This window comes from Triticum urartu, chromosome 7A (genome assembly GCF_056163025.1).
Source record: "Triticum urartu cultivar PI428250 chromosome 7A, HENAU_Tu73, whole genome shotgun sequence".
Classification (NCBI taxonomy): Eukaryota; Viridiplantae; Streptophyta; class Magnoliopsida; order Poales; family Poaceae; genus Triticum; species Triticum urartu.
The window spans coordinates 162,127,177-162,143,432 of NC_141879.1; the positions used below are offsets into that span (position 1 = coordinate 162,127,177).

A 16,256-nucleotide genomic window follows, 5' to 3' on the forward strand; every position below is an offset into this window, starting at 1 on the left:
AGAACAACACGTAATAGGTTTTGACTTGCCTATATCTCCTAGTCCTTCCAAAGTAGTATTAGCTTCCACGAAAAAAGAGTAGTACTTCTTTTGCACGTACAATCTGAACTGTTCAGGTTTCCTTTTTCGTCTCAGATTTTTTTCTGTCCATTACGTGATAGGTCGAATTTTTTCTGTCCATTACGTGACAGGCTGAACGTTTCGTAAATAACAATATTTATTTGTATGTTACGTTTTTCCTTTAAATCTCAGCCCTTAATATCTAAATCTAATGACCTGAATAATTTAATCTGTGTGGACGAATATGATGGCTTGTTTGACCCTTGTTTTAATTATATAATAGATAGATTATTTGATGCTAAAGCAAAGACGATTCTGTGAATGCACCTCAAAAGAGTGATTGCTCCACAGCACAGCACATGTTGATCTGTTATATTTTTTACACAATTGCAACCACAGGTTACTTGGTAGCAAACAAGAAGCCTCCCGCCAGGTACACGCAAAGGTACCGTAAGGATTGTCTTCGCAATTTTACTTGTCGTGTTGTCTTTGTAGCAATGTCACTGAAAAACATATGTCAGTAAGTTGCTTGGAAACTCCAGTAATTCAACAATTGGTAGGAAAACTGGTCATCCAGTTACCTATTTACCCATACCTCTAAAACTTTCATAAAATGTCATGTTTAACCCACCGGTACCACGAAATACCATACCCTGTTGTACAAAGTGTACAGCAGTTCTAATTGTGCAAATGGATGCTGTTGTTAAACCAGTAGCAGAAGCATTGAGTTTATGCAGTAGACAAGTAGTTGAGCATGCTGATAACATCCATGAGTACATGAAAGTAAATTCCAATTGTCGTAAGAGCAACCATATATACGAATAGACAGTGCAATGGGATCCAATGCCAGATGAACTGTAAAGAAGAATTGATCTATGAAACTGCCTCAAAAGGAATACCAACACGGCATACAGAGGACAGGAACAAGTATTAGTTTTTGCATATACTCCCTCTGTCCGAAAAAGCTTGTCCCTCAAATGGATGTATCTAGCACCAATTTCTAAGGAATCGGTGCAAGTTCCCCATTTTCTAAGGAATCGATGCAAGTTTTATGAAAAGTCAGCAAGCAATGGAGATAATAAGTAGATGTGGTATTTAATACATATAAGATTATTACCGATGTCCGTGATAAGTACCAAAGTATTTAATCCTCAAGGGGAAGATAATCAAATGCGTGGAAGAAAAGCAAGCATTTACAGTCACATAAAGATAAAATATCCATCCATCTTCAGGTATAGAGGAACCAGTTAGCATACCTGGGATTCCAGATAGCAGGTGAGAATCTAGGTAGGAGCAGTCTTCGAATGAACAACTTTTAGAAGGAATTGCTGATGAAGTGCCAATCTATGGAATTTCGCTCACAACATGGCAGCAACATACTCAAAACTATTATTATCACTTTATCAGTAACCGTTAGTGAAACAAAATAAGGTGGCATAATAAAAAGCATAAATTGTCATTCTGGATACAATATTTTTTCCTCCTTTCCATAAATACAGTTGGAGATATGTTTGCTACAGATAGTACACAGATGTTCATCTATAACATACTTCGACTATACCACAATGATCTAATACATCTTAGCTACAGTAACAAAATAAATACTATCATCAACAAACTACAAAATCTACACGAACATAGTTGACCACCACAAAGGTAAGAAACTTTGCTACAGATAAAAATAGATAATTCACGTGCGGGCTCTTTGCCCATAAAAGAACAATATATTGGTGGTTGCCTTATTTTTGGAGCATTTCTTCAGAGACCAAAGTTACATAGTGTCAGGAACTCCATTTCAGTGTCTACATGCTTGGTCCACAGAGACTTGTACTGGTTGAAAGCAACATCAAGCCATGGCTTCATATTTCCATTAAAGTGTATCACTGCAGCACCACGGATAACCTCAGGGCTGATGCTTGGATTATATCCAAGACCCATCACATGCCATGACTTATCAAGTGGCTTGGTATTGCCATAGAATGTCATCAGCCCTGCTGGTAGAACAGATGTCGGATCCCAGAGTGCACCATCCACATTCTGCCATGAGAATATTGAGTCATATAGTCACACATATATCAATGCTTTGGTGAGGTACACAGAACTGTGTATGCTATTATGATGCAAAAATTAGCAAGTGAGGGCATCATTTGTAAAATTATTTACAGGCATTACATATGTGGCATATTTTAACTCAGTGGTATATTTCAAGAATAATGCCTAAGCATAAATTGCACATACTGTTTCTATTAGCTTAGTGGTTGTAGATTTGGCCATCATATATAAATGCTTAGGGATAAGAAAACAAAAATCAATTGCATAATACCCAAGTTTCACTTAGGAACTTTTCTGGGCAACATGTTGTAATTGTCATGAAGTCGACAATCAAGGCCATACCACATACAACATTTACCATTATAAACAAAATAATTGACGAGGCATCATTTAGACTTTATATTTTGCATATTCTGAGAAAATGAATGAAAACAAAAAGGAAAAGAAGGTAATGGCACATATTTAGGTATTCTAAAGAAAAAAGTATCATGAGATTCTCAAAGAGAAGAAAAAACATCATCCAGCCAATTAATTTGGTAAGCCTTAATTACAAACTCATAATCAAAGATATCCTACATTTGAACTAAAAAGAAGGCATCCCTAACCACTCCTATTAATATGTACTTAGACGAGCGTGAGCACATCCATTGAATGTTATCTGATACCTATACAGTCTGAAAAGATCAGTGAGTATTGTAGCCACAAGATGGTAAAGTACTAACTTGCGGAAATTTTGAGTTGTGAAACAATACAGACGGCCTATGCTATATAAGATCACATTGTGCAAATGCAAAGTCCAGTCCATCTAATTGTGGAACATTTATGCATCATATGTGGTCAATGTCGAGCTTAATGGAGTTGTTTCCCAAGAGTTCCGTCAAAAACATTTTACCAGGTAAATGATGTTTGGGAACAAAACTACTATACTTAATGCTCACTCAAGAAATTCAAGGGAAATAAAGGTGCCAAATCCCAAGATGAGCATAATGACAGTGATAAAGAAACTTAAGTAGAACGTGCACCTAAGTTAGTGAAATTGTTAAATTACCACAATACATAACACCTATCAAAAACCAAACATAACAAATAACTGATGCAACCACAGATAAATGTAAGGTATCATAATAGTGAATGTTGCAAGTTGTAACCATATGGTTGTAACAAAAGAGTGCCGCAACTCACCAGCTCCATGTATTGATGAAACAGCTCGGTGCAGCCATCCCGTCGCCATGCCTCGAGATCAAACACATTGACCCCATACTCCCACGCACAGGCACTGGGACTAAACCTGTCACGCACTATGGCCTGCGTGAAGTTGAGATACTTCCTGTACCTCCTGAACCCCCCGAAGCACATCTCCACGGCGCCATTCACCTTCCCATCCAAGTCGACATGCCAAAGGGCCGCCAAATCCTTCTGCACCACCACATCATCTTCCAAGAGCACTACCCTCTGCAGCGCCGGGAACATGTCCGGGAGGTAGAATCTCAGGTAATCGACCAACGTCACGTCCCTCTTGCCGGCCTCAATCTGCCTGAACACCGGCGAGGATGAGGCGTTGAGGAACGGGAAGTCGGAGTAGGCGATGAGCTGGACGTGCACGCCAAGCGGCGGCGGGCGGCGCGCGAACCAGACGCGGAATGCAGGCAGGTACATGGGCGCGGTGACCACGTGGAAGACGTGGCGCGAGGGGTCAGCGGCGGCGCGCGTCGCGGAGGCAATCACGACGGAGACGGCGAGGACGTTGTCGGAGAAGATGGCGTAGTGGTAGAGCGAGGGGTCCTCGAACGCGGGGGACGGGTCGGGGTCGTCGGCGAAGGCGGAGGGCTTGGCGAGGCGGGCCTCGAGGAGGCGCATGGCGAGGCAATGCAGGGACTTGGGCGTGGAGCCGGCGGCGATGCGGGAGGACATGCGGCCGGCGCGGCGGGAGCGGGCGAGCTGCTCGCCGACGGCGAAGACGGTGTCGGAGAGCTTCTGGATCTTGGACTGCGTGTCGAACCCCTCCTTTGAGTCGGCGGCGAGGAGGCGGGCGTGCTTGATGCGGTCGCGGGCCTCCTTCTCGAGGGGCCTGCGGGCCTCCTCCGGGAGGGGGCCTCGGGAGGCGAGGCGGGAGGAGAGCGCGGAGAGGTCGGAGGAGAGGGCGGAGAAGGAGAGCGACTGCGCGGCCGAGGCCTCCTTGAGCTTGCGCGCGTGGGCGGCGTAGGCGGCCAGGACGGCCGCGTGGTCCGCGGCGTGGCGGCGGATGGCGGCGAGGCGGGACGGCGGGGACGATGCCGAGGATGAGCGGGAGGAGGCGGCGGCGGGGGCGGAGGAGAGGAGGAATGCGAGGGACGCCAGGAGGAGGAGCGTCAGCAGGGCGGCGAACGCGGCGCGGCGCGGCGCGGACGGCCGGAACGGGCGGCCGCCGGCCATCGGGTGGAGTGGGGACTGGGGAGGGAGTAGCCGAGTAGGGGGGAGTGGAGTGGGTAGTGCGCCGCGGATCTGAGCTGTGGCGAAATGGAGACGGACGTGTGGGACCCGGGGATGGCGTGGGCCCAGATGTCAGTGCATAGGCTTGTCGGTGAGGTTATTCATCACCGGGGAGGGTTGCTGGGGTTTTAATACGTTGGGCCCAGTAGCAGTGGCATAGTAGCGGCGGTGACATGGACTCTTTGCTTTTGGTTTGTCTGGCCACCGGATAAACCGGGAGCCGTCCCGTGCTGTCAATGACATGCGGGCCTCATTAGCGGTGAGCCCACATGACATGTTGAGGGTGCGATGTTTCGGAGTGAGAAGAGGCTCGCCGGACTGGACCAAATCCAACCAGCCTGGCTAGATTTACGACATACTACTGATATTCCAGTATCACCTGTTAATTTTGATCAGAGGAAAGGGTTTAAAATTTAATGTCGACAGACTCGGCAAAATTTTAAACATGTAGTTTTGTTTTCTTTAGGCTTCTGTGCTTTAGTTGCAGTCGATTTATCGGCTTAACAGTTTGGTCTTTGAACATGCTTGGCATGATGTTGGTTCTGTTATCTGGTTTCATTTTATAAAATGGAGCCTGGGGCTTTTGCCCTCCTGATGATCTAAAGACTTCAAAATTCATCACTGGTTAATCATCTACTACTCTATTCCTAATACTCCCTTTGTTCCTAAATATAAGCCTTTTTAAATATTTTAATATATGTAGTCTATACTGAAATCTCTGAAAAAGGCTTATATTTAGAATCGGCAGGGTAGCTAAAACCAAGTACCTAATTATTCTATGGTCATGTTAAAAATTCATCACCGGTTAAAGCATAACAAATCAAACCTTTTTTGGGCAAGTTCTGTTATCTGGGCGACGACAATTTCGTTTAGTAAGCACGGAAAATTCTGACAAAAAATTGGACATGGCAAAAAATTATTTCCAATAAATTCCATTTGAATTCAATAGTCTTCATTATAAATGAGCCAGCACAAGAAGTATCGAGCATGGTGCGATTGTTATCAGAAAGCCGAGCATATAAATTTTGAATAATCATCTCTCTTGAGAGCTCAAGATTGGGGCATGAATATAACATTTATTTAAGCATCCCCCAAGCTTGAGCGATGATTTCTCCTTCGCGAGGCCAAAAATTATATATATAATTGCGATCACGATGAACAAGATGCATAGGATAAAACTTCTGATGAAATTCTAATTTCAATCGTTTGTAGTTCCATGACCCCGTATCATCATATAGCATATACCATGTCAATGCATCTTCTCTTAAAGATAAAGGGAAGACCTTCTTCTTAACAACATCTCCGGGTACACCTGCAAGCTTATATAATCCACAAACTTCATCAACATATATTAGGTGCTCATCAGGATGCATTGTTCCATCTCCTGCAAAAGGATTAGAGCAGTTTTTCTAACATACCCGAAGGAAATTCAAAGCAGACATTTTCATTTTCATTTTCATTTTCAGTAGGTTTGGTTGGTTGAGGAGCAACTCTTTGCTCTACTGGTCGGGGTGAAGATACCCCGAACAAGCCCCTCAGAGGATTACTTTCCATAATAATAAGTGACAGTAAATTTCAGCACACTATATAAATTTTTCCTTACCAAATTCCACCTACCAAAGGCGCTTCACTCCCCGGCAATGGCGCCAGAAAAGAGTCTTGATGACCCACAAGTATAGGGGCTCTATCGTAGTCCTTTCGATAAGTAAGAGTGTCGAACCCAACAAGGAGCAGAAGGAAATGATAACGGTTTCCAGCAAGGTATTCTCTGTAAGTACTGAAATAAGTGGTAACACATAGTTTTGTGGTAGGATAATTTGTAACTAGCAACAAGTAACAAAAGTAAATAAAGTGCAGCAATGTGACGCCCCGAGGCCGATGCGCCAGGTGTCTTCCAGTTATTCGCTGTCGTTGCCATGTCATTCGCTTGCGTGTTTCATCTTGCCTTGTCATCATGTGCATTGCATCTTCATATTTTCAAAACTTGCATCCGTCCGGATTCCCCTAGTTCCGTCCGTTGTCCGTTCTGACCCAGACACACTTGCACGCGCCCACGGCACCTCTGAAATATTATTTTATAAGTGGCCAGAAAATGTTCTCAGAATGGGTTGAAAGTTGGCGTGCGGTCTTATTATAGTATAGGTAGGCCGCCTGCCAAGTTTTATCGCATTCGGAGTTCGTTTGATGCCCCAACGGATAACTATAGCGACATTACAGTCGGTCAAAACGTCGGACGTTTTCAGTCTCCGGAAACAGTTGTCGAGCTGCACTCCTCTTCTCTCATCTCGGCCCAACCTCTTTTCACAACCCACCTGCAGCCCACCTAAACCCCCCTTTGTTCCGGACCGTCAGATCGCGATCGGAGGCTTCGAAACGCTCCTAAAACCCCCCCCCCCTAAACCCAAACCCTAGCCATCGCTGCCTATATATGGACACCCCCTTCCAAATTGGGCAGCCTAGCCCTTCCCCAACCTCCCTGCCGCCGCCCGCTCATTTTCTGGCGCCAGCCACCGTCATCCCGCCACTTGGCGAGCCTCTAATGGTCGCGCCGCCACCTAAGATCTCCAGCGCCCCCCCCGGACCAGTGGCAAGCTGCCACGCGTCGCCCCTCCCTCGCGCCTCCAGCCACGCGGGCCCGCCGGAACCCATCCGCGGCCCGCCCCGGGCCGATCTGGGCCCGAGGCGCCCGCACCGCGCCTCGCCTCCTCGCCCGCTTCCCCGCCGCCAAGCGCCGCCCACCGAAGCGCGCCCTTCCTCGTCGCCCCGCCACCGCCGGCTGGCTCCGCCGCTGCCGAGCCTCAGGCCAGCTCCGCCGCCCCTCCTCTACATCTTCCTGCCTCTCCCTAACCTCTCTCCTCTCCCCTGCAGTGCTCCTCACCGCCGCCGCCATGGAGTTCGTCGTTGGCCCCCTGCTGCCGCCATGCTCCGGCGACGGATCCGGCGGGATCCGGCCCCCACCGTCCGGATCCATCCATCCCCGATGGGATCCGCCTCCCTCCTCCGCCGGAGACACGCCAAGCAACCGCCGTCGTCCCGCTCCATGCGGAGGAGCGCCGCCGCCCGCTCGACCCTGCCGGCACCCGTTGACCGCGTCGACCCCACGTGGGCCGACTTCACACCCCAAAGCCCACCCTTCTCCAGCGGCCTGCTCCAGCGCCCCCTAGGCCGCCTCCACCGACCTGGGCTGAGCCCAGCTAGGTGACCTGCAAGCCGCTAAGTGGGCTGTTTCAGATGTGGCCCGAGACATGTTTTTTTTTCCTCAGATCGTTTTGATATTAATCCTGAGACTGCAGTTTTTACACAAAACCCCTCTAACTTCATGCATTTAATAACTTCACAACCGTGCATCGGATGTAAATAATTTATATATGTAAAATGACTAGAATTTCAACTAGTTTCATAATATCCAACTTTCATGCATGTTTAAAATGCTGTTTGGTTAAATTTGCTCCTATGTCATGTTAAAATGCTTTAATTCATAACTAAATAACCGTAGCTCCAAACCTAATAAACTTTATATGTAAATGGGGTAGAAAAATTCCTAGTTTAACATGGTGGCCTTACTTTGCATGTTTAACAATTCTAAAATATGGTCTAGGGCAGAACAGTACCAAACCTTAAAATATGCATATGAGGATTTTCCGGAATTGTTGTTCGTTGTTTCCGGCCTCATTTAAACTTGACTAGATAGGTAGTCTTACTTTGCTTCACCTCTTGCCATGTTAATCAACATTTAATATTGTTGGGTACATAAACAAGACCGAACTAAATAACTTGATGTGGTGTTTCATCAATATGCAACGGAGTTGCATATTAAGCTCCACTTAATTTGTAGGATTGCTTGTGCACTTTGCCATGCCATGCTTCATTAAACCGGACATGCATCATATTTGGTTGTGCATCATGTCATGTTTATGTGGTGGTTGTGTACTATGTTGTTTGCTTCTTTCCGGGTTGCTTCTCGCGTTAGCTTCTGTTTTGTTCCGGAGTTGTGAGGATTTGTTTGACTACGTCTGTTTGTCTTCTTCATGGACTCGTTCTTCTTCCTTGCGGGACTACAAGCAAGATGACCATACCCTCGAAATCACTTCTATATTTGCTTGCTAGTTGCTCGCTTTTTCGCTATGCCTATGCTACGATACCTACCACTTGCTTATCATGCCTCCCATATTGCCATGTCAAGCCTCTAACCCACCTTGTCCTAGCTGAAAGGACATGTGGTGCCCCCATGTGTGGTTTTGGTAATTGATGACAGTCTCTATGGACTAATGGTTGCATTGAGTTATATTTGAAGGATTTTTCCATATGCATTTCTTAAAGTCCATGTGTTGGTTTCAAGGAGTTTATGTGTTGACCAAGGTGCTATTAAGGAATTATCCAAAGATTGGTCATGTGAGTGTTGAGCTTATTGCAAGCATGTATTGAAGAAGAAGATTGTGTGATCATTCATGTTTACCTTCATGACATCATCCAAACGAAGAGAGTTGGAAATATTCAAGGTTGATCAAGACTATGTCAAGAGTGAATCAAGTTGATCAACTCACAAAGCGTAAAAGATGTACTGAGAGGGATCAAGTGATCCCATGGTATGGTAAGCATTGTCCATTGCACTTTGTGTACTAACCCATGGTCTATGTGAGAGTTCTATGTGGGGTTAGGTACGTGTCCATGGGCTTGCGTCAAGAGGAAGATATCATACAACCCCATGGAAAGGATGACATCAAGTGGTGATCGTCATCAAGATTGTCGTGTGCAAGTTCAGGTGGAGCACCATAAAGAGATCAAGTTCTTGAAGCTTTCCATCCATTGTGGTGTCAATGGACTTGTGAAGATGTGCCGAAGAGTGGCTCCCCCATAGTGGAGTATGGGGGAGCAATCATCTAGTCTTCATCGAGCCAACGCAATCAAGGAAGGTGGTCCAACTTGAGGGAGTCAAGATTGTCATCTTCTAGCTCAAGTGGACCATGTGCAAGGCAAAGGTTTGCCCTTGATAGGATTTCTATTTTACCGATCTCGTGGTGGTAGTTGGGAGACCGGGTTATAGGATCGTTTGCCGTACTATCAAGGGGGGCTCTCAAGTTGGTGGCTTGATTGTATCGTTAGTAGAGAGCTCAAACCATTGCATCCTTGCATCATGTTTCTTGGTTCTTGTTTGGTTATCTTTGTGAGTCTTAGAGCTTATGGTCATCTTGATGACAAGCTTCAGTTCATCGAAAACGGAGTTTGCATGCGTCTTCTATGATGTTTTCGGTGTTGGAGGTTTTACCGGTCTTATCCGAGGAAGGGTTCTCACCATTTTCTTTTGGGCCTTTTCTCATTTGCTTCTTATTGATATTTCTATCAATATTGTGTTAGCCCTTGTCGCTAGCTTTCCAACAAACTTGGTTTCATCGAATTCGGAGTCCGTTTGCAAAAGTTGTGGCAGTTTTGGTGTTCTGAAAAGGCTGCAACGGTACTACCGCGAATTGGAGCGGATGTAATTTTTTACTACCGCTCCAGAGCGGTACTACCGCGGCTCCTACAGCGGTACTACCGCTCCGGACCAAAAACTCGTCCCAAGTCCTGCGGTGGTAGGCCCGGATGTTTTTTTAGTACCGCTCGCTAGCAGTAGTACCGCTACCCTTTGCGGTAGTACCACGATCCCTAGCGGTAGTACCGTGAGGAGGAGCGGTAGTACCGCTCCGGCGGTTCTACTGGCCTTTTGCCTCCTCGCTGTTGTTTCTCAAAGGGGTACTACTACCCTAGCGGTAGTACCGCTCATTGGAGCGGTAGTACCGCTCTGTGCGGGCTGTGAGCATAACGGTTGGATTTTCCCCCACCTATAAAAGGGGGTCTTCTTCCGCATTGAACCTTATCCTTTGAGCTCGTGTTCTTCCCCCATTGCTGACCTTCTTCGAGCTTGCTAACTCTCAATCCCTCCATGGATTCTTGCTAGTTTTTGAGGGAAAAGAGAGAGGAGATCTAGATCCATGTTTCCACCAATCACTTTCTCCTCTAGGTGAGGGGAACCCCTTGGATCTACATCTTGGAGTTCTTGGTGTTCTCCTTCTTGTTCTTCCTCTCATTTTCCTCCCTAGCATTAGTTGCTTCGGTGGGATTTGAGAGAGAAGGACTTGGGCACTCCGTGTGCCCTTGCCATTGCATTTGGTGCATCGGTTTGAGTTCTCCACGTGATACGTGGAAGTTACAAGTTGAGAAGCTTATTACTCTTGGGTGCTTAGTACCTTTGAGCTTGTTCCTCTTGGGTGCTTGGGCGCCCTAGATGGTTGGTGGTGTTTGGAGCTCAATCATTGTGGTGTAAAGCTCCGGGCAAGCGTCGGGGTCTCCAATTAGGTTGTGGAGATCGCCCCGAGCAATTTGACGGGTACCGGTGACCGCCCCCAAGGGTTGCCAAAGTGTACGGGTTCGGTGACCGCCCCCAAGGATTGCCATTTGTATGGGTTCGGTGACCGCCCTCAAGGGTCCCTTAGTGGAATCACGACATCTTGCATTGTGCGAGGGCGTGAGGAGATTACGGTGGCCCTAGTGGCTTCTTGGGGAGCATTGTGCCTCCACACCGCTCCAAACGGAGATTAGCATCCGCAAGGGTGTGAACTTCGGGATACATCGTCGTCTCCGCATGCCTCGGTTATCTCTTACCCGAGCCCTTTACTTATGCACTTTACTTTGTGATAGCCATATTGTTTCTTGTCATATATCTTGCTATCACATAGTTGTTTATCTTACTTAGTATAAGTTGTTGGTGCACATAGGTGAGCCTAGTTCTTGTAGGTTTTGTGTTTGACAAATTAACCGCTAGGTTTATTCCGCATTTGTTCAAGCCTAAACGTAATTATTTTAAAGCGCCTATTCACCCCCCTCTAGGCGACATCCACGATCTTTCAATTGGTATCAGAGCCTCGTCTCTCTTTGTTAGGCTTAACCACCTAGAGATTAAAGATGTCGACTAGGGGATTAGGATTCTCTGACACTCTTAGTTTCGATGGCACAAATTTTGATGTTTGGGTAATTCGCATGCTTAATCTCTTTAGGGTCATGGACCCAAATTTAGAGAGAATTGTAGATATGGGTTTTTCTCCTCCAAAGGATCCCCTAAGATTATCTTTAGAGGATGAGAAAAACTCTTATCTCAATGCTCAAGCTTCTAATGTGCTTTTCGATGCTTTGAGCAATGTAGTTATATTTCAACTCATGCCGTTCCGGGATGCTCATGAGTTGTGGACAAAGCTTCAAGATAAAGATGGCGTGTCCAAGTTTTGTGGGAATGATTGTTCTCCCTCCACCTCCGGCCGTGTTGTGTTCTCAACTTCTTCTACTTCACCTACGTGTGGTTTGCCACAAGGTAATGACATGGTGAGTAGTGGTGTTCATTGCAATGATGATAGTGGGATCATTGTTGATAATCCTTCATCACTTTCTTATTTCAATGCTTCATCTTTGGACTTTAGCACTTCGAACACTCCAAATGTTTCACATGCTTGTGTTTATAGTCCTTGCATATCATGTAGAAATTGCTTGACTAAATCTCATGATGACATGCTTGCTATATCTTGTTGCCATGATGAAAATGCATGTATTTCCTTGAGTTGTTGTGCTAACAATGTAGAGGAAACCCAACACTCCATGGAACAAGATGTGGTCTTGGATGGTGCTTCAAGGGATCCTAAATCATCATCTATTGCATTTTTCCTTATGGCCAAGGCTTCAAATGTATCTCCCACTTTGAATCCCAATATATCTTGTGATGATATTAATGATGGCAAGAGTGATGATGATGTTGATTATGATGAAGAGAATGATGATGTTGCCTCCTTAAAAATTAAGGGGGAAATGATTTTTAAAGCTCTTCTTAAGAATAAAATTGCTCGTTCCAACTTCATGGAAATCATGTCTATTGCTACTGAGGGCAAGAAATATATTGATGAGTTGGAATCTCGTCTTGAGGAGCATGAGGTCACCATTGATAAAATGGAAGGTCATGAGCGTGATTACGCTAATGAGATTGCGGACCTCTCTCAAGCTCTTGAACTTGAACAAACCACCAAGGAATCTCTTGAGGAGACTTTTGCTCTAGAATTATCTAGAGTGAGGGAATCTCGTGATAGAGCTCTTGTGGTGGCCAATGATTTTGAAACTAAAAACGCTAAGCTTGAAGTTGCTCATGCTAGACTCCTTGAGGATTTTGAGCACCTCGAAAATGGTGCAAGGGTCATTAAGGGTGAGCTCATCAAACTCACCGAGTCTCATGCTCCACTTGAAGCTTCTTATTTAAAAGAGATTTCCAAGTTGTCCTCTCCTCTTGTTGTTAATGATGATGCTTGTGCTACTAACTCTATTACTTGTGAAGCATCCATTTTGAAGGAGAATGTTGAGCTACGGGCTCAATTTGAGTTTCTATCTCGCAATTATGGGAAGTTGGAAGAAAGTCATGAAAAGCTCTCAATCTCTCATGATGATTGCTACGTCTCGAGCTAGCGTTGGTTTTCCCCGAAGAGGAGGGGGTGATGCAGCACAGTAGCGTAAGTATTTCCCTCAGTTTTTGAGAACCAAGGTATCAATCTAGTAGGAGGTCACGCGCAAGTCCCTCGTACCTGCACAAAACGGTAGCAACTCGCAACCAACGCTTAGGGGTTGTCAATCCCTTCACGGTCACTTACGAGAGTGAGATCTGATAGAGATAATATTTTTGGTATTTTTGGTATAAGGATGCAAAGTGAAAAGTAAAAGCAAAACAAGTAAAATAAAGTAATGGAGATTGATATGATGAGAATAGACCCGGGGGCCATAGGTTTCACTAGTGGCTTCTCTCAAGAGCATAGATATTCTACGGTGGGTGAGCAAATTACTGTTGAGCAATTGATAGAATTGAGCATAGTTATGAGGTTATCTAGGTATGATCATGTATATAGGCATCACGTCCGTGACAAGTAGACCGACTCCTGCCTGCATCTACTACTATTACTCCACTCATCGACCGCTATCCAGCATGCATCTAGAGTATTAAGTTAAAAACAGAGTAATGCCTTAAGCAAGATGACATGATGTAGAGGAATAAATTCATGCAATATGATAAATACCCCATCTTGTTATCCTCGATGGCAACAATACAATACGTGCCTTGCAACTCTTTCTGTCACTGAGTAAGGACACCGCAAGATTGAACCCAAAGCTAAGCACTTCTCCCATTGCAAGAACTACCAATCTAGTTGGCCAAACCAAACGAATAATTCGAAGAGACTTGCAAAGATAACTCAATCATACATAAAAGAATTCAGAGAAGATTCAAATATTATTCATAGATAAGTTGGATCATAAACCCACAATTCATCGGTCTCAACAAACACACCGCAAAAAGAAGATTACATCGAATAGATCTCCACGAGAGAGGGGGAGAACATTGTATTGAGATCCAAAAAGAGAGAAGAAGCCATCTAGCTACTAGCTATGGACCCGAAGGTCTTAAGTAAACTACTCACACTTCATCGGAAGGGCTATGGTGTTGATGTAGAAGCCCTCCGTGATGGATGCCCTCTCCGGCGGAGCTCCGGAACAGGCCCCAAGATGGGATCTCGTGGATACAGGAAGTTGCGATGGTGGAATTAGGTTTTTGGCTCCGTCTCTGGTCTAATGGGGGTACGTAGGTATATATAGGAGGAAGGAGCACGTCGGTGGAGCTCCGAGGGGCCCACGAGGCAGGGGGCGCGCCCTCCACCCTCGTGACCTCCCCGGAAACTTCTTGGAGTAGGGTCCAAGTCTCCTGGATCACGTTCGGTGAGAAGATCACGTTCCTGAAGGTTTCATTCCGTTTGGACTCCGTTTGATATTATGTTTCCTCGAAATACTGAAATAGGCAAAAAATAGCAATTCTGGGTTGGGCCTCCGGTTAATAGGTTAGTCCCAAAAATAATATAAAAGTGGAAAATAAAGCCCAATATAGTCCAAAAAAGTAGATAAAGTAGCATGGAGCAATCAAAAATTATAGATACGTTGGAGACGTATCAGGCATCCCCAAGCTTAATTCCTGCTCATCCTCGAGTAGGTAAATGATAAAAAAGAGAATTTTTGATGCGGAGTGATACTTTGGCATAATTTCAATGTAAATCTTCTTAATCATGGTATGAATATTCAGATCCGAAAGGTTCAAGACAAAAGTTCATATTGACATAAAAATGATAATACTTCAAGCATACTAATCAAACAATTATGTCATCTCAAAATAACATGGCCAAAGGAAGTTCATCCCTACAAAATCATATAGTTAGGCTATGCTTCATTTTCGTCACACAAAGATGTTGCCAACTTCTATACCCCCGATGACAAGCCAAGCACTTGTTTCATACTCAAATAATCTCAAACTTTTTCAACCTTCACGCAATACATGAGCGCGAGCCATGGACATAGCACTATGGGTGGTATAGAATATGATGATGGGGATTGTGTGGAGAAGACAAAAAAGGAGAAAGTCTCACATCAGCGAGGCTAATCAATGAGCTATGGAGATGCCCATCAATTGATGTTAATGCAAGGAGTAGGGATTGCCATGCAACGGATGCACTAGAGCTAAGAATGCTCAACAAAAGAAAACTAGTGGGTGTGCATCCAACTTGCTTGCTCATGAAGACCTAGGGCATTTTGAGGAAGCCCATCGTTGGAATATACAAGCCAAGTTCTATAATGAAAAATTCCCACTAGTATGAACAAGACAACTTATGAGACTCACTATATGAAAATCATGGTGCTACTTTGAAGCACAATATATGAGACTCACTACATGAAGAACAAGGTGCTACTTTGAAGCACAAGTGTAGAAAAAGAGATAGTAGCATTGTCCTTTTTATTTTCTCTTTTTTTTGGGCCTTTCTTTTTTTCTTTTTGGCCTTTCTCTCTTTTTTTTGATTGGGCAATGCTCTAATAATGATGATCATCACACTTCTATTGATTACAACATAATGATTACAACTCGATACTAGAACAAGATATGACTCTATATGAATGCCTCCGGCGGTGTACCGAGATGGTGCAATGAATCAAGAGTGACATGTATGAAAAATAATGCATGGTGGCTTTGCCACAAATACGATGTCAACTACAAGATCATGCAATGGCAATATGACAAAAGTAAAGCATGTCATGATGATGATGGTGGAAGTTGCATGGCAATATATCTCGGAATGGCTATGGAAATGCCATAATAGGTAGGTATGGTGGCTGTTTTGAGGAAGATATAGGGAGGTTTATGTGTGAAAGAGCGTATCATATCACGGGGTTTGGATGCACCAACGAAGTTTGCACCAACTCTCAATGTGAGAAAGGGCAATGCACGGTACCGAAGAGGCTAGCAAATGGCGGAAAGGTAAAAGTGCGTATAATCCATGGACTCAACATTAGTCAAAAGAACTCATATACTTATTGCAAAAATTTAGAAGTCATCAAAAATCAAGTACTACACGCATGCTCCTAGGGGGATAGATTGGTAGGAAAAGACCATCGCTCGTCCCCGACCGCCACTCATAAGGATGCACAAGCCAGGTACACTTCATGCTTCAGATTTGTTACACAACTTTAACCATACGTGCATGCTACGGGACTTGCTAACTTCAACACAAGTATTTCTCAAATTCACAACTACTCAACTAGCACGACTATGATATTATCACCTCCATATCTCAAAACAA

General features: G+C 44.8%; 1 protein-coding gene across 1 annotated transcript; it reads right to left on the bottom strand.

Moving 5' to 3' along the window:
- Window positions 1–1,487: 1,487 nt before the first annotated feature.
- LOC147958766 (putative galacturonosyltransferase 9) lies at window positions 1,488–4,597 on the bottom strand. The gene is made up of 2 exons (XM_087535462.1): window positions 3,295–4,597; window positions 1,488–2,097 (listed from the first exon to the last, which is right to left on the bottom strand). Exons 1-2 carry the CDS (start codon window positions 4,522–4,524, stop codon window positions 1,819–1,821), a joined length of 1,509 nt encoding a protein of 502 aa, XP_087391588.1. The 5' UTR covers window positions 4,525–4,597; the 3' UTR covers window positions 1,488–1,818.
- Between the last annotated feature and the right edge of the window lie 11,659 nt (window positions 4,598–16,256).

What these genes read in the sequence shown, in the direction of transcription:
- LOC147958766 (XM_087535462.1), bottom strand. Translation starts at nt 4,524, where the DNA reads ATGGCCGGCGGCCGCCCGTTCCGGCCGTCCGCGCCGCGCCGCGCCGCG. An exon ending in TTCATCAATACATGGAGCTG is followed by an intron (nt 2,098 to 3,294) that starts GTGAGTTGCGGC and finishes TTCTCATGGCAG; the next exon opens with AATGTGGATGGTGCACTCTG.